Raw genomic sequence first — 24331 nt, 5'->3', positions numbered from 1 at the left:
GCCCAGCCTTCCCCAGCCTGGTGCCCTCCAGATGTGTTGGACTACAACTCCCATCATCCTACAGCCAGCATAGCTGGTTATAGCTCAATGGCATCAGGTTGGGGAGGGCTGGAATAGCCTTAAAGGGCCAGTGGCTCTCGAAAGCCAGAAGAAAGAGAGTGGAGACAGGTGCTTTAGGTGGCAGCAGATAAATGGAGAGGCAGGATGAGTCAGCCCACAGGATGTTGGTCCAGGGGCAAATTGCATAGCTAGGATATAGTGGTGGAAGGTGATACTAACAGGTCTCTGACAGTCTATTCCAAGAGCAGGAGGGTTTCAGATCTGGAAATGGAAAATGTTTGAGTGTTTTGAAAATCTATGAAGAAATGTAAGGATTGGGATTCCTGTCATCATTTTTTTGGTCACATGTCATTACCAGCCATCAAGAAGCTGAATTACTGTGCGGGTGGGTGGGTGGAGTGCTATTACCTACAACCAGCCACTTATTTGCAAGGCTGATGCTATATCCCTTCCCTTTACTTTTCTGCATGAAGTGGAACCAAGCTCTCCAACCACAGAATACTCAATTCTCCAACAAGGCTCCTTACCGATCACCCTTATCAGAGTGGCAGGCAGCACCAACACTGGCAAGCAAAGTCCTGCAGTGAGACAGCACCAGCCGACCTGCAGGGAAGACAAGACACAGGCCTCCTCTCAGCAGATGGCATATATAAGGACTTAGCTGTAAGAGAAACCCACAGAACTTGCTTTCAAACTCCTTTGTGCTAATCATCAAGATATAACTTCCTTTTTTAAAATCAGTGTCCCACTCTCACACCTTGCTAGGATTGGCTTCTCACAAATGCTGATAAAGACTAAAAATAACAACAACAGCAAAAGCAAGTGCAAGATTCAGTGAGTGTCTTACGTATAAAACTGTTGATTGCAACAGACAAAAGTCAGTTTTCTTGGGGGGTTCCTCCACGACAACAGAAGGAGAAGCCAATCGTGGCTTACCCAGATTTTTCAAGGAGCTGGCTTTGCTCCGCACAGGGCTCCACGAGTGAGTATATGGCAGTTGCTTCACAGAACATACTTTGGGGAGGGAGCTGCAGGGGAGATTGGTGTGAACATCATCTGACTGGCAGGGGCTGCTCAACCAATTCTCCTTTGATGAAATCCTGGGACGTTTCCTCCCCTGTATCCATAGAAATCACTCTCTTTCTCTCTCTTTCCCCCCACGACTGACAATTATGAAAGGAACACAGTGTTCTAGCTGCCCTGCTGCGATCAATCAAAGCTCCGAAGCCTTGATATTTGTTGTTGTTCAGTCGTTCAGTCGTGTCCGACTCTTCGTGACCCCATGGACCATAGCACGCCAGGCCTTCCTGTCCTCCGCTCTCTGTGTTACTTTGATTCATGGGTATCTCAAGAGTGCACATGTCAGGAACAAGCCTCGCTGAGCACAATGGGAGTTATTCCTGAGTAGACACACACGTTTGTGCTGGGAAAGACAGGGAGGGGAAACATATGGGAAACCAGCCCCCTTTCTAACTAGATGCCGCATGGGATCGTTATGATCGAAGGAGGAAGTAGTTACTCCTGAATGGCAATCAACCAAACAATGGAGAATCACAGCTTTGAGAAAACACCTTACAGCCTGTAGGCAATTAATGCTTTAAAATGTGCTATTTCAGTTGGGAGGGATCTCTATAAATTCTAATGTGTGCATTCAGGGGACAAGCCTCACTGACCACAGTGGGAGTTACTTCTGAGCAGACATTAATTGGTTTGTGCTGGGAAACACAGAGGAAAAACCTCTTGACCAGGGTCATGGTGAAAGGCACACCCCTGGACAGTGCTAGCATACCAAAGGTAAATGTGGGGGTTGGGGCACCCAACAACTATGCTGGGGAGAACCCGACTTAAGGAAAAGAACTGGACTTTAAACAATCTCAAGAAATCCGCTTTTTCCCTGATAAGTTCCAGGGCGGCTGCTGGATGGCCACAACGTCATGTAACCCTAATGACCTCCAAACACAGCCAGCTCGGAGTAAATCGCTCATGGAGACACCCCCATGGACAAAATCTGAACATGGAGTTCCACAATTAGAATCCCTACTAACAAAAACATGGAAGTCATACCAAAGTATCAACAGTTTGACGCTTGAAGCTCATTTTCTTTGCATATTGCAACATTTCATACACCGTAGTTCATTTATGCAAATACAAATCCAGTTTTGTTAAACCACAAACACACTGCATTTATTTTGCATTTCACTACTCCTGAAGTCAAGTGTAGGAAGAGTAGATATCCAGATGTTTTGGACCAACTCCCAGCATTCCTGACCACTGGCCATGTTGGCAGGGGCTTCTGGGAAAGGAAGTTCAAAACATCTGAAGATCTACCCTGTGCTTTAAATACCACAGTAGCCTGCTTCACAGCAGACAGAAGTCAGCCTTAAGAATAATCTAGCCTTGAACTCTATAAGCAGAATTACCATGCAATGGGTAAAATCCCCTACATCTAATGCAGGCTGATAGGAATGATGAATGTTTAGACCCACAGAGGTTACCTTGTAGTCCTGAGCCCATTAGGGAAAAATTACAGGTGTTGCACAGTCGCTTAGAGCCTTTCAGCCGACAGTTGAAATGGACTCCTTGTTCTTCAAACACGGCCTAGTGGAATGTGAAAGAAACCCCTTCAAGAAATGTCAATTAATGATTTCCCCCCACCATCCTGCAGGCTTAGCAATTCTAGAAAGGAAAGCAGCATCTTTCAACTCTAGATAAAAACAGGGATAAAAATATCTAGGGCTTGGAATTGGGTCTGTGGGTGAGGCACTCAGAGATTACACCTTGTTGGCGGGTGTGAGGAAACTGCCTAAAAGATATTCCTGTGTTATGGCCATTTTGCACTGGCTGAAAGGGAGCAATCACTGAAAAAGGATCAATAGCAAAGTGCATCTAACAACTCGCCCTTAGCAACAGGCCCCATTATGGCATTCCAAAGGATGAAGTCAACATATTCAGGAGATTACCCCAGCAGCTTTCCATCACTCAGAACTGCACCATTACAATGGACAAAGGGGCAAGGGCACCAACAGCACAAGTAACATGCACCAAAAGCTTGCGCCATCTGCTGTACACTCCTTGCATCATTTCTTTTCAGTTTGTCTTTTGTTATCCCCTCTGCACTCCCCTATAAAGTTTGTCCAGCTCCCAACCTCAATTTGATCTGAGCTGCATCACCTCTCCCTGGCAGGACAACCATGCTCTGATGCCAACATGCGTTTTTGGCACAGTGGAACATAGCTTTTCAAAAGTGATGCTCCTGCAAAAGGAAGTGACACTTCCCACACAAAGGTTGCAGGACCCACCCAGAAAACAGGCAGGCAAGTGAACTCACTTCGAGCCTCTCCTCCAGGTAGTCCCGAACCTTCTTCATGTGAGCTTCATAAACGTCACAATCTTTGTTCACCAGCTCTGCTGCCTGCAAAAGACAATACAAGGGTAGCCCCCAACAAGAACCATGTGGAAAATCATAATTCCCTAGAAAATGCCCCAGTCTAGAGAGATGAAAATAAAGCATGAGATGAAACATAGAACCGAAATGGGTAAGAAGCACTGTTAGCCAAATCAGAATGGAGGCACCACAAGGATCTTTTAAGCCTATCCACAAGGTGCTTCTTTTGGTCCACGGATGACTGTGGAAAGTCTACATGGGATAAGCTCACATGAGTGGTCTCCCTCCACAGCATCCCCCAAGGTATCCAACTCCCAATCAGCTAAAACAAAGCCGAGTAACCATATATCTGATTCATGTGGCAACCTCAGATAAACAAAATGCAAAAAACCTGAAGATATTCTGCAAGCAAACAGCACCTGAATATTGAGCTGCTTAGAATACTTTTGCCCCACCCCAACCCCTATTTATTGGCCATCTTGACGTATTCATCCTGTTCTGGCACCTGGACTCTGTTGTCTTCCTTCAGCCGTTAAATCGAGAAAAATCTTGGGTTTCAATTTGAGCCTTGCTAGCAGCAGTTGTGCCTCTCTCTCTTAACTGATTTGTTTTTAAGCAACAAAATAAAACCAGCAAGCTGTTCAATAGGATGTCATCTCTGTTCAATCCAGACCTGTCTTATTTACACCTTTGTCACTTTTGAGCTTACCTTGCCAAGGCCAGCAATCATTGGTGTATTTTCAGTTCTAGAACAGAGAAATACAGAGTGGGTGTTCATTCCCACAGCACGATAAAGGCTGCACTAGTACAGGGGTTACACTGATCTGGGTAACTAGCATAGAGCAGGCACTGAAGATGGCCTACTGCAGGATGGAAACTACTGCTGCCAAGTAGTCAGTGGAAAAAAAGAGCTGATCTTCTTAAACCAAAAAAGCTCTGCTGCTAGCTAGATAGCAGAAAATCCTCTTCAAGACAAACTCCTCCTCTCCACCTGCTAACTCAAAAAGAATTTGGCTACGTGCATACTAAACTGAAGCCACTGTTTTCTGAATGTGATTTGACTGAGACCCAATAGCAGATTCCCTAGCAGCATTACCTTCAGACTCTCCCAACTTTGCATAAGATGGCCAATGAGGAAAGTAATACAAAGGGGAAAGTTTTCCAAAAGCCTAGCCTTTCAGTTACTTGCCTCTGTGTCTTAGGGGTGCAAATCTCAAGCCCGCAGAGAAGTATCATGTTTCCCTTTCTAGTGTCTTCTCTTGCAAACCCTCCCTCCCATGAAGAAAAGGGAATATGGCAACCCGCATGCTCCTCACAGACCCCAGTATGGCTCTGTATATCTACCTGGCCTCTCAACAGGTCGAGTGGCTCACCGGTACTCTCATCCGTCTTACCCAGGGCGGAAGTTCTGTTCCTGGCCACCTCCAAACAGCATGGGATGGAGAGGAGTGGTGACCCCAGGCCCTCGCACATACAGTGCTCCGATACGTGGAGCATAAAACTGTAATGATAAATTGCAAAGCTAAAGCGGCCAGTTTAAGCAATGGGTAAAAACTTCAGGGAAGTAGATTTTGGCTAAACATCATGAGAAGCTTCCTCACAGTACAAGCTGTTTGACAGTGGAACAGACGGACTGGGGGGGGGAGGGGGGCTCTCCTTCCTTGGAGTTATTTAAGCAGATGCTGGACGACCATCTGTCAGGGATGCTGTCATGGCATCCTGCATTGAACAGAAGATAGGACCCCGTGACTTCCAAGGTCCCTTCCAATTCAATTATTCTAACTTGGTGCCTCCGACAAGCACTAAAAGGTGAATCTAACAGGAAACTGAGGCATATTGACCATACAGAAGTAGCCAATATGCAGGCAATGCAATGCACATGATACAGCACTCCAAACAAAACAAATCCAGGTTATACATTTATAGATTTAAAAATTATATATTTTAATTTTTTAAAAATATATATACATATACACAGATTTTAAAATATGAAATGTTTTGGCATAAAACACCAGCTTCATTTATATAAAAAACTGACATAGGTCACAAAATAGTTCTTAGTAGGAGTACAGAAGCAAATATTAATCTTTGGGAAATATCATGGCTGTCAGTAACGGGAAAGCATGACTGAATCCTGTGCTCAGTGCTACTGCTACCCTATGCTACCTTAGGGCTACTATACACATAACATAACAGAAGACAGGTTCCTGTTGACTGTATCTTTTCTGCAACATTTGAAAAGTATTTGTGTGTTTAAACACCCATGATAAACATGTTCCCATGTGCCACAATTATTAAATGAACTATGTTTGGAGATTAACCTAAATCCTTATGTGGCTACTGCCAAAGAATAATGGAAAGCTGTAACTGAATATTATAATGGAACATAATGTTGGAACAGGTCATCTACTGCTATGTTATGCTCAGAGTGCCATCTAGTGGAGAATGTCTTGTAGTCATCCTAAGGGATGAGTCTTAAATTGTGTCTACTCTGCATGATTAAGTGCTCCAGGAGATCATGATGAAAATGAAAGCCAGCTTAAAAACTCATCCCTTTCTGCATGCCAGTGAAACTGTACTAGATAGGGGAAGCACTCTTGGGCAGCGGTGAAGCACTAATACATTTATGCCACTGGAATGTGTGTTACGTTACTAGTATTCAGTGTGTTACGTTACTACTATTCAGGGCAGTTACATTACAGTCACCCCATGAAAGAGTTTCAAGCAACTGGCCACAGGGGGCCATAAGAAAATATAGCTGCCAGCCCAGCAAGGAACAAGCAAACCAGCATGGTGGATCTCATCAATCTCAATTCAACAAAATTTAAGAATTGCTGCTCTAAGTGCCTGAAATTCTCCAAGGTTCACAAGAGTTCATGGTGAGATGGCCTCGTTGTGTGTCTGTGTTGCAAATGTGTATGTGAGGGTAAGAAGTGTGAAAAGAGAAACTCTCAAATGAAAACAGTTATACACACAGACTTCAATCCCATCACCTACTTGAATAGAGGAAAAAAATCCAACATCTTACACCAGCCTTCCCCACCTTCCATTACTCCAGTGGCCCGGCTGGCTAGGAATTATGAGAGTTACAGTCCAGCACATCTGGAGGGCACCAGGTTGGGAGAAACTGATCTCAGCTTTTGGAAACAAGAACACAGGCAGGCTATAAGGAAAATACTTGTAGCCCTGATATAGCCATTGCCTGCAATCCTGCATAATGAGAACGGTGCATGAGAGAAGCATGTGCACCAACATGCGCACCACCGGCTTCCTGGCACAGAAGCACCTCTGGCTTTTGGTCACTGCCTAGTTCCCAGAACAATGGTTAGTGTGCGGGGTGGATGGACCTTGATATCGTCTTTCTTTTATTCTTTTCTAAGCGTCCACAGTAAAGTAATAATCTACAGGCCAAGAGCAACTCTCTCCTCAATAGGTATTGGCATTACTACCGTTGCAGATGATCCAGGCCTGAGGTCTCCAACGTGGTGCCAGTGGGCACTAGTGTGCCTGCAGATTCCTCTCTTGGCATCTGCCAGGTTCCTCCCCCCCCCCCCATTTTTATTTCTTACTATTTTAAAAAATATATTATTTTTTAATCGGCAGGCTGGCATACTGCAAAGTGCCATCTTTATTTGGGTTCAAAAGAGTGGTTTTGCATTTTGGAGCTGAGATCCCACCTCTGCCTTGTTCTTGGGCAAGTTACTCTTTTTTTAGTCTCACCTGTTTGTCTTCTGAGTAGCTGTTTTGGGGGGGGGGGTCATTTTATGAATGGGCAGGCTGCCCTGTGCCAGCCATTTTGTGAGAGCGGCTATGACACTCTCTCAAAATTCCAAATGTGCTAATCGACTCAAAAAGGATGGAGACCCCTGAGATAGATGCATGGAGATCTCTTACAAAGCACGTAGGCCTAAAAGCGGATAGCTATACCTTATGCCCCACAATAGTGAGGTAATCCACTCCCAGTTCCTGCACATCCACTCTCCCCTTCCCGATCATTTGTGCAGCATCTGTGTGTACCAGGATCCGTGGCAGTCCAAATGCTATTCTCTTCTGATTGACAGCTTGAATCTGCTGACTGAGTTCTGAGATGGGCTGGCAGAAAAGAACACAATGAGAGGTCGGGAGTTCAGTTCTCTACCCCTACTGGCCTAGTGCCCGGCATATGATGCCTTTGTGGATCTACTTAAATAGATTGTCATTTTTGTAGCTTTTGCTGATGATATTATATGGTTTTATTATTATGCTGTATGCCACTCTGGCCCCTTTTAATAGAGCAAGGGAATATAAATAATTACTATTATTGCCACCACTATCACCACCACCACTACTGCCACTCCTTGGCTGTAAAGTCTATTGCAACATTTGCTTCCCTCCCTAATAAGATTAGAGTTAACTGAAGGTATTTAAGGCACAATCCTATACATGTTTAGGCAGAAAAAAGCCCCACAACTCCCAGCATTCCCCAGCCAGTATGGACTTCTTTCTTTCTAAACATGCATAGGATTGCGCCCTTAGAAACTTAATTTTTGTTCTTGCTCTATATTTTTACTACCACTTTATATTTTTACACCTCATTTCAGTTTATTCTGCATATATACTAAGCATTTTTAACAATTAGAAAACTAATACATAAAAACAGAGCCACTGTTGTAGAATATGGGAATAGAGGACAGCAAAAACTATAATATGAAAAGGAGAGAGAGAGAGAGAGAGAGAGAGAGAGAGAGAGAATAGACAACCTTAAGAAACCCCTCTAGTGCATCTTTGATACCACATAACTTTATTAAAGAGAGGATTGGGGCAACTCCAGAAATTATTATTATTTACTGGATTCCTTAATCACCTTTCTCTTTAAAACAGACTCAAGGCAACTTACAACAAGATTAAAACATACAAAATGTAAAACAGCACAAAACCATTTCCACTAAAATACCATGAACAAAAAAACTAGCTGGGGAAGGATCAATGAATTGACAAAAATCATTATCAGGGGAGTAAGTAAGATATATACTGTGAGTAAAAGCTGTAGTGAATGGTATAGTGGGAAATATTTTTGGGAGCGACTGCTATCTCTTGGAGAAATCCCTACAAAAGATGCATCACTGATCTGAACCCCTGAATCCTAAACTTGTGAGTAATAAGAGCTAAAGGCACAACTCACCATGATAACCCCAGTCTCGTTATTGGCCAGCATTATGGAAACCAGACACGTTGTTGGACGGATAGCTGCAACAACATCATCCACTTCCACCTGTCCAGTCACCTTGGACACTGGGACAAAAGTGGCTTCTGCAAATCAGGATGCAACGAAAAAGTTAATCCCACAGTTCATTGCATTCATCGGCAGTTACTGTATTTCTGGCAGCAAACTTGGAGGATGCCACTGGGATATCAGAGCGGCCCCAACCCCATTGTTAAGCAAGAGACACACATTCCTTACCCTTGCAACATATGGAAGTCATGAGGGAATTTCAGAGGGAGCAGGTGCTGGCTTAGAGAGGGGTGGGCAACTTGTGGCCCTCCAGATGTTTTGGCCTACAGCCGCCATCATCCCTCACCATTGGCTAAGCTAGCTAGGGCTGATGGGAGTTGGAGGCCAAAACACCTGGAGGTCACAATTTGCTCATCCCTGGCTTAGAGGCAGCATTTAAGGATAGAAGCAGCAGGGCCAAAAAGTATTCCACTGGAACTCAGCTGAGTGCCTGGAAGCTGAGCAGAGAGGAATGGGGAAGGGGGAGTTGAGTGCTGTTTAACTCCTTTCATTTAGCCAAAGCCTGAGCTAAGGACTCTGAGATCCCTTCTGAGTCTGGCCACAATCCCACGTAGCTGGAAATACCAGAGATCAAACCAGGGAGTCTAAATGCAAACCAATTATTCCTCCCAATGCAGTGATGAGCCTATTTATCCCCGAGATTAGGAAGGAAGCTGACTCTCAAAGGCAGCTTGCATTTGTGGCATTTTGAAAGACAAGAAGAATATGAAAAAAGAGGGAAGACACACAAAGAAATGAGTGGGAACAAAAGCTTCAGAGCTGCCACTGAGTCTGGACCATTCGCATCTGAGTGGAAGTGCTGCTCAGCCAGTTTTTGCCAACTTGCAGTCAGAATAAATGCATACTTAGTCCGGTATGCCGAGAGAGATTAGTCAAACCTGTTACTCAGACACTAAAACTGCTGAAAAAGGAAAACTGCCCAGTGTGAGAACACGGGTAGGTAGGGCCTACCTCTGACCATCCTCTACAGTGGCCCATGCTCACCAGCCTCACATTCTTCCACCAGGTACTCCACAGGGAGACGAACTGAGTCATGTTCAATGCAAGATGTAATTAAATGTGGATGTGTCCCCAAAGTCTTCTTTTGATTTTCTCCTGGCCCAGCAGACCATTGTGCATTGCTTTCCCTAAATTCCCTCACTGCAGTGTGGATCACTAAGTTGTTTGCCTGCAGAAAAAAGGGGAGAAAATCCAGAAAGCACGAAAATCCAGTTTTGACAACGACTCTGCATTTCTAACTGCAATGCACTTCCCTAGCAATTCATTCAGTAAGAGATGTGTGGTTCAGCCTCAGAGGGCTGATTTGTAGCTATTGCCTCTAGGTAAGATGTGCCCTGGACTGCAAGGAGGTCAAATCAGTCCATCCTAAAGGAAATCAACCCTGAGTGCTCATTGGAAGGACAGATAATGAAGCTGAAGCTCCAATATTTTGGCCACCTAATGCGAAGAGAAAACTCCCTGGAAAAGACCCTGATGCTGGGAAAGACTGAAGGCAAAAGGAGAAGGGGACGGCAGAGGATGAGATGGCTAGATAGCATCACGGATGCAATGAATATGAACTTGAGCACGCTCCGGGAGAGAGCGCAGGACAGGAAGGCCTGGCGTGCTATGGTCCATGGGGTCACGAAGAGTCGGACACGACTGAACGACTGAACAACAACAACAAGATAATCAAATTGCAATACATGGTCCTTTGCAGGTTTTACATCAAAGACAGAGCCATTCTGCAGGAGAGAGAGACCTTCTTTTGAACTGACTGACTGGTGCTTTCTGACACTTACCTGACACAATTAAGGAAGGAGACACCACTAACACAAAATGCAAGTCTAATCAAACCACATGGAGAAAAAGCCAGCTAGCATGTTATGGGCAGCTCTCTCAAACGAAAACCAGGTCAGATCAGGGCTAGCAGCATCCCATATCTCACCTCTGTCCCTCCAGAAGTGAAGATGATGTCCTGGAGCCGCCCTCCTACCATTCTAGCCAAATTTTCTCGAGCTTCGTTTATTATCTCTTTAGCTCTTTGACCTGCAGGATCAAGGCACAACAATTTACCTTATTATTAGGGCAGGAAAATGCCCCCAAAGGGGTCTGTAGTTTATTAAAGGGGCGGGGGGGGCAGGAATAGCCTTGCAAAGCACAGTGTCTGGTGAAAAACAGAAGAAATGCTGTGCTGGATCAGACCAAGGGTCCTTGCAATCTAGCATTCTGTTTCAGTCAACGTCTGATCAGATGGCAGGTATATAAAGAAGCAAGACACAAAGGTGAAGGCCATTCCCTGTTTAAATACCTGCCTTTGTACACGGAGGTTCCATTTAACTGTCATAGCTAATTTCTCGCTTGCTCTTTTGCAAAAGACTACTTGAATATTCCTCTCTTCAGTCTTCATGAGAGACTGCTCAGTCTCCAGAGAAATTAATAAATAATATATAGCTTAAAAAAATAAAAGTGTGTGTGTGCACTGATCAGAAGGTGGGAAGGGCATGTGTGTCTTTATCACAATTCAAAGAACAGACAGCCTCTAGTAGGTCAGGAGTGGGGCCCTCTGGGGTTCTTCAGGCAGCCATATCTCCTCTCCCCTGGCCCCACCCCAGTGGAGTCTGGCAGCTCCGATGTCAGTGGGGCAGTGAATCCACTCCGGGTTTCAGTCAGAACCAGTCAGAGCTCTAAAGGAGCTATCCTTGGATAGCTGCCAGCCTCTGCTGCCCCACTCCATTCCTCCAATCACTGCCCTTTGGGTGGTTTCCCAACTTTTGTGCAGTTTTTCCTCCACTGAAAAAATGCCTCTTCTAAGGCTTAGTTCCTGGCAGTGAGAGCTTTAAGCTAAAATATGCCGGTATTCTTTTGTATTTTTGGCCTCACCCCTTTTTTCTTTGGCCCTGCCCCTTTGCCCCCTCCCACTACTGGAACGCGGCTCCTGAGAGCTTCTCTGAAATTGAATGCAGCCCTCAGGCTGAAAGGGGTTCCCCACATTTGCCATAGATGATCATGTCACCCATGCAGCCATAGTCCACACAGGGCACTCACCACTGCAATGGAAGGGGTAGGGAGGACATACTTAATATTTCCCCATAAATATCGTTTTCAGGAACAGAGGAAATGCATCTGTGCTCCCTTGAGGGAGAACATCTGGATCTCGATCAGCTCCTACAATATGTCCCTGTTCTTGCACAGCTCACCACTACCGAGGACTGAGGGCTCTAGCACACATTCACTACTCAAAAATCTGACTGTTCAGATAAGCCTTAGACCCTCGCTACCAGCAAGCTGCTCAAGAATAGGAATGTGCTTCAACAGCAAAGACACATCCCCACAGAACACTTCCATCCAGCCTGGCTCTGACCTGCTGTGTAAGAGCTGCTAGGGTTGCCCCATGCTTCATGCATGGCTTCTGTAACTGTCTGAATCACTTCTGGCGCCACAGGGGTGGTTGCATTGTAATCCAGGTAAATTTTCCTGCAGGAACTGGAATGGAATAACTGTTACAATAGAAGGGCGAATAAGAAGCATTAACACTATCACTCTTCAAACAAAGATTACATCATTTGGCTCAGGTCCATGAAAGCTTATGCCACGGTATATTTGGTCTGCTCATCTTTAAAGAGTTTTTGTTCACAGTCACAACTTTCTATCAGACTTTTGGAGTTTACTAATAATCTTACTGTTGCTAAAGTTCAGTCCTCGGACCTTTTACTTGCTATAGGAGCTTTGCAATCCAGTCCTACACATATTTACTTGGAAATACATCCGCTATTTTACTCCCAAGGTAAATCTTAGATAAAACAGCAAAGTCTCAGCACTTTGTTGATAATCCAAATGGTCTCCAGACAAGCTACAAACCTGCTTGATGCGATGTTCCCTTTACCATCACAGCTGATTTTTTCACTGGTCTCCTTTGCTTTATTTACTAGTACTTTCTTCATTTGCATCTCTTCCATTCTCCACCAACCCCCTTTAAAAAAAAAATCACACCACTATGTACAATTAAAGAATAAACTTCAAACTGCAGATATTATTTAATCCTGAGTTGTCTTTGCCCATTAACCCGAAACAAGACACTGCTACTCCACTGAATATCCATTGTATTACTGTTCTATAGACCTAGATTCAAGGATCTGGCTGGTTGAAATCAGGCCTACTCACCCATCCCCATACTATTTACAACATACCAGCATGCATTGTTGCTTGCTAGGCAAGATGTATTCCCTCACCTCCTATCACCTGCCCTTTGGTATAATTAGCAGGGTTGGTAAATATGGGGTTGGTGGAAGCATTGACAGGATCGGCTCAATCAAAATGTAAAATTCAGGTAAGAGCTACCTACCCTTCCCAGCCTCATGGGCTCCTTGACCCACAGGTTCACAGCCTTGAAAGCCCAATAGACAGCCTCTGTTGTTCCTAGGACTCATAGGAGTGTTTACTCTTTTCTTCAGTCCACTCTTTCATCAAATCCATTCCTCCTCCACTGCCTCTCTCCCCGACCTATCCTTCTTCCCAAAGGTCCATTTTTTTAATTCACAACTTTTTTCTTTTTTCAGTGCTCCAGAAAGATGCAAATGCTTTTGTAAATGTTTTTAATGTATTTTTTCTGTCATTCACAAGTGCGCAGATTTGCCTGTCTGCTATGTATAGTCTGCAGTAGTGTAGTGTAATTAATGCTGGTGTTGATGGCCCAATAGCTCTGTCCAGCTACTGCTGAATGGGACTTAGGGAAGCATCAAAAGGGGGAAGGAAACTGACAAGTGTAATAGCAAGAGGATGACATTGACAAGTGGGAATTATTGTCGTTGTCCCCCCCCTTCAGTGCTCCTTTTCAGAGCAATTACTCATTCACAAACTTTTTTTCTTTTTCGGTGCTTGTCCCCATCCTTTGCAAATGTGCAAACATTTCCCTGCCCACCATGTATAGTCTGCTGTAGTATAGTCACTTTGTCAATTTCTTTGTATATTACCTACTCCACTTCTGTGCTTCCTTTGACAGTGAACTCTGGTAACATACAAGGAAATTGATAAAGCGACTATACTACTGCAGACTATACATAGGGGACAGGCAGATCTGCGCACATGCACACTTTTTTTAAAATTATAAAACCATTTGTGTTCTTCCGAAGCATGAGGGGGAAAAGGTCGCAAACAGTGTAGCAGTGCTCCAAAAAGCGGTAGCTATTGGAGTGGGGAGGGGGTCTGGGAAAGTTTCCCACCATAGGGTCAAGCAACAGTGGAAAGCAAAAGAGGAAATAAAATTGTCCGAAGTACATTTTCTTGTACTTCCATACTAGGGCTGCAACCCTATATCACTTGCCTGGGAGTAAGCCCCACTGAAGTCAATGGAACTTATTTTTGAGTAGACATGTATAGGATTGCACTGTTAATCTCAAACTGTCATGGGTGCTGATTGTAAGAAAAACCCAATATGGGAATATTTTAAAGACGTTCCTTCTATCAGTTAAAAAAGGAATGCATGTAAAATATATACCAAGAGACAAAGAGATGCAAAGCCTCTTACACAGCCTGAAAAAATGAATCAGACAATTCAAATAATGCTCTATTAGTGTGAATTAACATGGTTTAGTGGTCAGATTTGCACCATTGTTCAGGAAATATATGAAAATGTTTCAGTGGGAAACTTGATTAAATCAGCCCCTTTTCTCATTGTTTTAGAACAATCCACTCTGGACCAAAGACCTGTCTAGTCCAGCATCCTGTTTCCCACAGTGGTCAACCAGATGCTGATGGGAGGCCCACAAGCAGGACATGAGGGCAATGGCCCTCTCCCGCTGTTCCTAGTACCTGAAAACAGTATAACCATCATGACTAGTACCCATTGATAACTGTAATCTCCAACAATTTGTCTAATTTGCCATGACCACTGGTATCTATAGTTAATGGGGTTGTCAGGCCCCTGCCCAGAGATGATAATACTTAATATTTTTATAGAGTTTTCAAGTATTCAAAGCACTTAGAATCATAGAATAGTAGGGTTGGAAGGGGCCTACAAGACCATCGAGTCCAACCCCCTCCTCAGTGCAGGAAGCCAAGTCAAAGCATCCCTGAGAAGTGGCTGTCCAGCTTCAACTTGAATGCCTCCAGTGTGGGACAGCCCACTACTGCCCTAGGTAATTGGTTCGATTGTCGTATTGCTCTAACAGTCAGGAAGTTTCTCCTGATGTTCAGCCGGAATCTGGCTTCCTGTAACTTGAGCCCATTATTCCGTGTCCTGCATTCTGGGATGATCGAGAAGAGATCCTGGCCTTCCTCTCTGTGACAGCCTTTCAAATACTTGAAGACCACTATCATATCTCTCCTCAGCCTTCTCAAGGCTAAACATACCCAGTTCTTTCAGTCTTTCCTCATAGGGCTTTGTTTCCAGTCCCCTGATCATCTTCATTGCCCTCCTCTGAACCCTCTCCATTTTGTCTGCATCCTTCTTAAAGTGTGGTGCCCAGAACTGGACACAGTACTCCAGATGAGGCCTAACCAGTGCTGAGTAGAGGGGAACTAGTAATTCATGGGACTTGGAAGCTATACCTCTATTAATGCAGCCCAAAAGAGCATTGGCCTTTTTTGCAGCCACATCACATTGTTGGCTCCTATTCAGCTTGTGACCTGCAACAATTCCAAGATCCTTCTGGCTTGTAGGATTGTTGAGCCACGTATCCCGCATCTTGTAACTGTGCATTTGGTTTCTTTTTCCTAGGTGCAGAGCTTGGCATTTATCCCTATTAAATTTCATTCTGTTGTTTTCTGCCCAGCACTCTAGTCTATCAAGATCACTTTGAATTTTGTTTCTGTCTTCCAGGGTATTAGCTATCCCGCCCAATTTGGTGTCATCTGCAAATTTGATCAGCATTCCCTGCACCTCCTCCTCCAAGTCATTAATAAAAATGTTGAAGAGCGCTGGGCCCAGGACTGAGCCCCGCGGTACCCCGCTCATTACCTCTCCCCAGTTTGAGAAGATAATAGGGATGTCAGAGAATTTCTCCATGAATCTCCGGGAGGCCGAATGCCAACGCATTCGGCACCCTGAAATTGGTGAGGAAATTCTCCGCCCCCCCCCCCCGGGTGGGACTTACCCCGTGCGAATGTCCCTCTCAGTGGCGGGTCCCAGCAGCGGTTCGGCGGCGGCCGGTCTTCCGACTGGCTGCCGCCGCCGCCGCCATTACAAAGTAAAAAACAAAAACATGATAGGCTACGTAAAGATTTATGTAGCCTATCACGGCTAGATTTTCAAAGTCAGCCGTGATAGGCTACGTAAATCTTTACGTAGCCTCTCTCAGCTGCCTTTGGGGGGGGGGGAAGCACGTACGCAAATGGCGGCGCCTATGGGCGCCGCCATTTGCATACATGTTTTTTTTTTCCAAAGGCAGCTGTGATAGGCTACGTAAAGATTTACGTAGCCTATCACAGCTGACTTTGAAAATCTAGCTGTGATAGGCTACGTAAATCTTTACATAGCCTATTATCACATTTTTTTTTAACTTTACTTTTTTTTCGCGGTTGGAGAGGTGGGGCGCTCCCCTCCGGCCAGAATTTTGGCGGGGAGGGATGGGGCGCCTCCCCCCCCGGCCAGAATTTCGCTGGGGAGGGGCGCCTCCCCCCCCCAAGAATTTCAGGGGGAGAAATGGAGCGCCCCCCCCACACCGAAAAAAGCTGCAGGACCAGGTAAGGGACTTTCGTCCATCCTTAGAAGATAAGCACTCTTTGAATCCGATTCTGTAGCCCACTGTGGATCCACCTGATAGTTGTTTCATCTAGCCCACTTTTAGCTAGTTTGCGAATCAAGATAGGATTACTACTACATAATGCATTACCTAGTAGTGATCGTTACAATCCTATAAGGTAGGATATTATTCTACATACAGCAAATGGAGGAACTGAGGCAGAGAAGTGTGCCTTGCTTAAGGTAACCTTAGCAAGTGAGTTCATGGCAGAGACAAGATACAAACTGGGGACTTTCTGATTCATAGCTCAATTTCTTACTATGCTACACCAGAGATAGTGGTCGTACTAAGATGATAGGATATAGCTACTGCACTTTTATGAACCTGAGCACACTCTGGGAGAGAGCGGAGGACAGGAGGGCCTGGCGTGCTGTGGTCCATCAGGTCACGAACAGTCGGACACGACTTAACGACTGAACAACTGCACTTTCTGCCTCATCTTGTCTCAGTGCCTCAAAGCCATAGGCACAGTTTAGGGACAAAGATCTGCAAACACAGTGGGATAAAGAGGCAAGCATCTGGTTGCCAGGAAGGAGTTGAATTGTACCCTCAAGGATTATTGCCATAAAGACATTCAGATATATTTCCAGCACATTACCAAAATAAAATTAGCTACACAACCTGTGGAGCCAAGAGATGTATTCAGTGGAAGTAAAGATCCTCAGAGGTTTAGCAAGGATCCCCACACAATCTGGTCACACGTGTCTTGCATAGAGTCCTCCATCATATATTCTTGCTAACCCCCTAATTATTTTTTGCACTCAAACCCCACCTTTTTCATGAAGTCTTTAGTACAAGCCCCTGGTCCAGCCTTTCCCATCATGGCACACCCCAAACACGTCGGACTACAACTCCCATCATCCTGTCAGCAGCTGGGGATGATGAGGATTGTAGTCCAACACATCTGGAGGGTGCCCGGTTGGGGTATGCTGGACTACCCCCCCAATTAAGCCTGTTGCTGTTCAGTCATTAAGTCGTGTCCGACTCTTCGTGACCCCATGGACCGTGACCCCACGCCAGGCCTTCCTGTCCTCCGCTCTCTCCCGGAGTGTGCTCAGGTTCATATTCATTGCATCGGTGACGCTATCTAGCCATCTCATCCTCTGCCGTCCCCTTCTCCTTTTGCCTTCGATCTTTCCCAGCATCAGGGTCTTTTCCAGAGAGTTTTCTCTTCGCATTAGGTGGCCAAAATATTTGAGCTTCACCTTCAGCATCTGTCCTTCCAATGAGTACTCAGGGTTGATTTCCTTTAAATGAAATGCCTCTTCCTCCCGTTGAGCCCTGCCTCCATTTCTCTTCCCTTCTTCTGTTATCTCCCTTCTGCCTTTTTTTTAAGAGTACAAAACCCCGCGGGGCAGGGACCTGTTGCCTCATTTTTCATACAAGCTCTATGAACACGAACAAGAGTACACCGACGTGAACAGCTGGAATGTATTGGTATGAGTAGAAATGCCACGCTCCTTTCATTTCATGTCTCCTGGCAATTACTACAGCGAAACTTGGGCCAAACAAAATGGAGGCGCGATTTCAGCAGCGAGCGCCCACGGCAGCTAAATGGCACCTCCCTCCACACAAGCAGCGACAGCTGTCACTCCCGCAGGTGCGGTTCCAGGTCCGCCCACTCGGCCGCCTCTCGAAACAGACTGCCGGACGAGACAGGCCGCAGCCCCAGTGAGACTATGTTTGAGCGAACGTCCGGGCACAGCCATTGGCTACTGTGGCATAATCATTCAGCCACGAACCAATCCGCGCCCTACAACTCACCCGGTAGCTATTGGCTGCTTCTGCCAATTAATACATCCGCCACGGACAAATCAGATCCGTACAACGCAAGGTGAGATGTTAGCACGACGGCTTGACGCATGGGAGGGACGAAAGGACAGCGGCCTGCGCGTACCCTCGTTGTTAACGTAACGACAGTATCCGGGAGGATCTGATTGGCCCATGGTCGAGTCTGGTACTGATGTAGCTTCAGCTTCCTCCCAAGGGACGCTGTTGGACTAATCGCCACTCAGGCAGGACGCCCGCTCGACGACCAATCAGCTTTCTCCTCCGTCGAGCGCCTATTGGCCAGTTGTGTTAGCTAACTAATTGGTCCCGTCGTACTGACGAAGCCACCCACCCCTGAGGAGCCTCCCCTCCCCCCGAGAAGCAAGTCCCCGTTCTCTGTTTACCTCCGGCGTCGTTTGCTGGCTCTCCTCACCAGACGGTGGTTGGTGGCGGTGTGGGGTTTTTTTTGTCGTTGTTGCCCCTAGTTGTCGTTGTTACCCGTCCGGCCCTTTCTCCCACGAGGAGCCTTAGCAGGCCCAACTTTTGTCTCTGCTGTAGAGTCCGATGTGCAGCTTGTTCATAGATTTATTTTTGAAAGCAGCTCGTGAATGACAATTCAGACCATAGAGACGCCGAGATAAGAGGAGATGACACGGGAAGGGACGCCAGCGGTGCCCTTCGTTAAGATGGCGGAGGTGGCGTCGCTTTCCCTTTTCCCGCTGCGTAGCGCCCTCTCTCCCTCACTCGTCAAGATGGCGGCGGACGGGCCGTGGGCTTTTAACTGACGCCTTCCCTTTTTCTGCTGATCTCAGGCAGGTCGTGGGGATGGAGGGGAAGGCGGGATTAGAGCTGGTCAGGCTGGGCTAATCCGTCCGGGCAGGTTTCCCTGGGGAAATGCAGCCTGCGCCTCAGGCGGCCTAGCCTATGGGGGTGGGGGGGAATTCGCTGGGGCTGAGGGGGAGGACGGGGCCCCACCCCCATCCCTCCCTCCCTCTCTCTCATGGAGCCTGTGGCCGCTGTCGCTTCCCTGGGTGGTTTCCCACACCTCCTTCCCAACGTGGGAAATAAGGGCAGGTAACTGCCGAACGAGGAGCTCCTTCGCCTCCGCTTGGGAGCGCAGTGCCCGATCCCCAGCACCCAGTTGGGCAACGAGGTCCATAGGAATGTTGAGGTGCATCTGGGTTTTCCTGACAGCCCTGCGGTTTTAGGCGTTGGTTCGCGTAACACGTTTTAGAAATGGAATTCTCTTCTGTTCTTGACTATCTGCCTTCTGTCCTCTGCATTTTTGACCACTTGTTCTGCAAATGTGCGGCTTGTTAAAATACCTACAATTGTGAGTTTTTGGTAGTTCATCAGGCACAGTTGGGAATTGTGTACCCATTTGAGAATGTTAAATCTTGTATATATTAAATTTTTCTGGTATGGCTGAACACAGGAACTTGGAAGCATCGTTGTGTGTATGCTGACAGATGTGCTTTGTATTTGCCTGGCAGTTTCCATTCTAGAATCAGTCTTTTTCTTTCCCATTATAAAATACTATATTCCATCTAAGACAGCAGTCCAATGCACACTTAATCTGGGAGTAAATCCCATTGAAGTCGGTAGGACTTGGTTATGAATATACGATTTAGATTTGTGCTGCATGTCTGGGAGTGCTCCTGTGAGTTAAAATAGAATTTCACTGAAACTTACAGCCGGTATAATCTTTTTACCACATTTCAGTTTGTGGCCTGAGCTTTTGCGTTGATGTTAGGTATTTCCATTTTGTATAATAAGGAGCCTGGATAACTGAAATTGGTTGCTGAGAGCAAGATTAATATAGTCATAACTGGAACTCTTCTAGCAGTAGACAGTTCTGAAAAGCAATATTGAGAGAAGTCTCAGCTACTAGGAACTGTTGCAGTGCGGTATGTTGAGGGACAAAGGCAGCATATAAATGTTCTTAATAAATCAAATAAATATTTGAAGATGGTGTGAGCACCACAAAATGTAGTCCAGTACATTTGGGGAGTTGGGGAGGGTTGACATAGGCCATTGCTAGAATGCTTTTTGAATTTGCTCCTAGAATTTATATCGGATAAAAACTACTTTATAGATGTAAACATATGTGAATTGCTTTGGGAGGATATGAATTATTTATCTGCCAACAGAGAAGTTGTAGAGGAAATTCAGAACACAGCTAGCAAAAATAAAATACCTTATTGAAGCTTACTGATCAGTAGGAAGTCTTATTTTGCAGATCAGAGTTTAGTTAGCCCAAAAGGCTTTAAGTAACTTTCTCTCTATAAAGTATTTGATTACCTATGTTGGCTGCAGTTCCAAACATTTTTTACAATCTTGAATTTGTTTCTCAGGTGTAGCATATTGGTAGCTTTTCATTTACAGGTTTTGTTTTGGTTCTTGTTGCTGTTTTCTGTTTCAGCTAACATCTCTCTTTATTTCAGCTTTTGATATAAAGTGACGTTAAGAAGGAATGATGGCAGCTCTGGATACTAAAGTAAAAGCAAAAAAAACTCTGGGAACTGTTGATTATGTGGAGTCATCAGAATTTGCACAAGGAATTCTGCCTACAAAGAAGGATGTCATTCAAAACATGTTATATCTGTTGCATCCCAAAAGGGCAGGGCAGGCCCAGCGATCCAAAGAAGATGCTGCCCAGTTGCTTGCTGAACTCTTGCAGGAACACTGGTTGTTTTGCAATTTATATACTATAGCAACGCAAAGCATAAAGAAGCATATTCTTAAGGTGTATGAGGAATTCTCAAAGTTGTATCAATCCAGAAAGCGAAGAAAAAATGAGCTGTTCACACAGAAAGCAGATGACTTCAACAGGAGTTCAGAACAGCTTTTTGATATATTTTGTACAGACACTGTAACAAGAGAGAAATTAGAACAATACAGTGGTGTGAAGATGACAGACATTGAGTGGAAATTTCTTGAAGATCAGAGGAGTGAAAGAAAAATGTACTTTGAGGATTTCATGGACAAGAAACAAATGGAAACGCTAGAAAGACGAAGAAAGGTAGAGTCACTGGAGCATTTCAGAAAGATTGCAGAAGAAGAGAGAGATGCTTGTAAGCGTAAAGGAATGGCTCCCAACCGAGATGAGCAGCCAGTCGAAGATGTCAGTGATAGGAATAAAGATGACTCCTGTCTTGAACGTAACAAAGGAATTGGAGGCTTTTCACATAAGGCAAAAAGAAAGCGCTTATCTTCTGGCTGGATTACTGGGACAGCAACTTCTACTAGCTATAGCGAGTCAGTTCCTCCTGAATGTCAGCATATACGTATGAGTATCAGAAAAGTCAGGCCAGGGTTCTATGAGACTTTTGACAAATATGAAAACTGCTAGCCCATCATTGACATCTCTAAAGGCAATTGTTTCTGTTGAAGTTTACAGAGTTTTGGGAGGTCTTAAAATACTCTGATTAATTGGAAGTTGATGTAGATAATTATGTTGGGCTCCATTAATGTACAGCAACAATACCAAAGCAATGGCACCAGTAGAAACTGGCTTCTAGCTTACTGAAAAAGGTTAAAATGTGACTTGCTTAGGCCTGTATTGATACCTTCACAAGGTGAAAGTGCTAGGTACTAAAAGGCTATAGTTTAGCAAAGGAAGGCAGAAGAACCAGTGTTTGGAAGTTAAAACAAACCAAATGCACATGAAAAGATTAAATTACAGGAAAATAATTTAACATCTGGAACAGACTGCTTAGGAAGGAGGTGCATTCTCCATCACATATAGCCTTCATGTTGGGCTGGACACACCTAAAAAAATCTTTTTTGCAGAAATATAGTATAGAGGCCTGAGACAGAAGTTTGGGGAGAAAATGCAGTCTCTTCTGCAAACAGTACTCACATTAAATAACCTGTTGCCCATTCCAACCTCAGGATCTCCCAAGACAGGGGAAACCATGTATAATTCAGAAAAAGTAACTAATGAGATGCTACTACAAGGAGAATGTGGGCCTGAGGCTATGTGTCATAATGCAGATATTTTTGAGGTTCCCGTTAGACTGCTGACTAACCTTTACAACTAGTAGTAGAGCACCCCTTAAGGGGAAAACAATAATTGGGCCAGTGATCTAGAAAGTGCTGTAGTTTCCTGCAAAAAACCCCTCAGTAATACTTTTCTGGTCTTAAGAGATGGAGTGTATGTAAGTTAGTTAATTCATTGAGACTTGGAAGGGGTTCTGCATCTTTCAGGACCAGGTATTTACAGGGGAAGGAAAATTGATTGCTTGGCTTAACCTAGCAGATATGTAGTTGCTAAGAGACCTCTACAGATCTGAGAGAGCTTCGGATATTGGGCGGTATAGAAATGAAATAAATAAATAAAATAAAACCAGCTTTGATAGATAAAATTGGCTTGTGTGTGAAGAAAAAAATGGGTCAGGGAATTTAAGCAATGGTTTTAGGTATAAATGTGGTGGTGACAACTATCTGTATATTTTCTGCATTCTTAGCAATTAAATATCATTGGTGGTGAGAAATTCTGTAGAAAAGTAGAATTTGTAATTGAAAATATTTGAGACTTGAAAATGTATAATGCACTGAACATGGTATGGGTTGGAGCTACATAAAGCATTATTTTAGAGGGTTTAAAGAAACTTATGAATTCCAAATGATTGCACTGTGATATTTGGAATCGTGGGAGGGCCTAGCGGTAGTGCAGTAATATCAGCTGGCCTGGAAGCAGGTTTTAAAGCCTTGGAATTGGAGTTCTGCATACAGCAGTCATATTTCGTACATATTTTCTTTCCAATTCAAAGCTAAGCAAAACTGTTCATACTTTTCTGTGTCTTTTTTCCCCCAGCATTCTGGTTTATTTCATACAATTGCAAATTCAGCCATATTGTATATGTGATCGCCTCCATATACATCCTCCCATTACATGACCTCTGGGTGGCAGGGCATAAAGACATCCATATGTGGAACTGCTGTAATCCTACCTCAAAAAAGGGGTGGAAAGGTTCCAGATATCTGGGAATGAACACATGCACATAGGCTTTATCATACTGGGGGGGTGTGGAGAGCATGTTCCTGGGTATACTGCCCTGTTGGCTGTGCAGTAGTTCCATATTGGTAATAATGGGGTCTTGGGGCTGGTTTACAGATGCATGTATCATCACCTAATAGTTCTTAGCTGAATACATGGACTCAAGCAAGCAGTGTATTTGAGTTAACATTAGGTGATATGAAAATTCTATCTGCAGTGACTAATTTGATTCCTTTTTCATGCATGTTTTCCTTTGATACTATAATCAATAAGTGTTGAACATGGATATGTGAACTGGCCCACTGCATTTAGCTTTCATCAAATTCTCTGCCTCCTACCATTTGTTCTCACATACAATAATTTAGCACTAAAGCCTAATAGCAAAACTAAGTAGTTTTGTTATACTTTCCCCAGAAATACTTTAGTTTGATGGTTGCCTTTAAATTCATAGGGACCAAAAATTCTTACTTTGTGCAGCATTATTTGCATTTCATGTCAAGCTAAGGAACAATGATTTATTACTATATCTACTCTTGCATCTGATTAAGATGATCCAGCTGGATGAGGAATAGCATGCCCATATAAGACCTTTTTTTTAAAAAAGAAAGCTTACTTAGGGTGACATACGAAGAGGTAAACGGTTTGTAAAATGCATTACATCAGTAGAGCAAGAAGTTATACTGATACAAAATGCTGCAAGTGGGCCAATTGTGAGCTTGGGCCAATTGTTCCCAAGTGGGCCAATTGTTCCCAAGTGTTCCCAAACTTGGTGTTCCCAAGTGTTCCCAAAGTGGGCCAATTGTTAAGTCCCACTGAAATTGTTTGGATGTAGGCTCACAATGTTTAGACACTTCAGAAATAATTGGCCCTTTAATGCAAAACATCAACCTCTTTTTACATAGGTAGGGATATAGGAAGTTGTCTTTATACTGAGCCAAACTATTGATCCATCTAGCCTGGTATTGCCAGTACTGACTGGCAGCAGCTCTCCAGGGTTTCAGGCAGGATTCTTTCCTAGCCCTACCTGGATATGCTGGGGACTGAACTTGGAACCTTCTGTATGCAAAGCATGTGCTTCTATAGTTGTACACAAGGAATATTAAAATATTTACAAAATGCTA

At 44.5% G+C, this 24331-nt stretch overlaps 2 protein-coding genes across 8 annotated transcripts in view; one reads left to right on the top strand and one right to left on the bottom strand.

Annotated features, from left to right (window-relative positions):
- SCLY (selenocysteine lyase) overlaps positions 1–19148 on the bottom strand; it is a 27695-nt gene extending 8547 nt beyond the window's left edge. For 3 of the 6 annotated variants that reach the window (XR_014789552.1, XM_084846825.1, XM_084846824.1), the window contains exons 1-12: positions 15246–16107; positions 12558–12669; positions 12061–12182; positions 10645–10745; positions 9702–9885; positions 8607–8734; positions 7373–7537; positions 4840–4946; positions 4155–4191; positions 3389–3472; positions 2556–2658; positions 588–663 (exon numbers count right to left, since the gene is read on the bottom strand). Coding sequence is in view for 5 of the 6 variants with exons in the window: in XM_084846825.1 (XP_084702951.1) it covers positions 588–663; positions 2556–2658; positions 3389–3472; positions 4155–4191; positions 4840–4946; positions 7373–7537; positions 8607–8734; positions 9702–9885; positions 10645–10745; positions 12061–12182; positions 12558–12669; positions 15246–15732 (1706 nt within the window). In the remaining variant the exon portion in view is untranslated. The other 3 variants (XM_084846827.1, XM_084846826.1, XM_084846829.1) reach the window with 3 other exon arrangements.
- On the top strand, positions 18306–24331 carry LOC146351203 (uncharacterized). 2 transcript variants are annotated; one of them, XM_084846831.1, is made up of 2 exons: positions 18306–19020; positions 20653–24331. In XM_084846831.1, exon 2 carries the CDS (start codon positions 20682–20684, stop codon positions 21558–21560), a length of 879 nt encoding a protein of 292 aa, XP_084702957.1. In that variant the 5' UTR covers positions 18306–19020; positions 20653–20681; the 3' UTR covers positions 21561–24331. The 2 variants fall into 2 exon arrangements, with proteins under 2 accessions (XP_084702957.1, XP_084702958.1); XM_084846832.1 differs by lacking the exon at positions 18306–19020 and adding an exon at positions 19033–19379.

Source organism: Heloderma suspectum, chromosome 3 (assembly GCF_057233095.1).
Source record: "Heloderma suspectum isolate Gila_16-S chromosome 3, 16-S_ref, whole genome shotgun sequence".
In the NCBI taxonomy this organism is placed as follows: Eukaryota; Metazoa; Chordata; class Lepidosauria; order Squamata; family Helodermatidae; genus Heloderma; species Heloderma suspectum.
The sequence above is the reverse complement of the archived record's forward strand: the minus strand, read 5'-3'. Positions and strand labels throughout refer to the sequence as shown.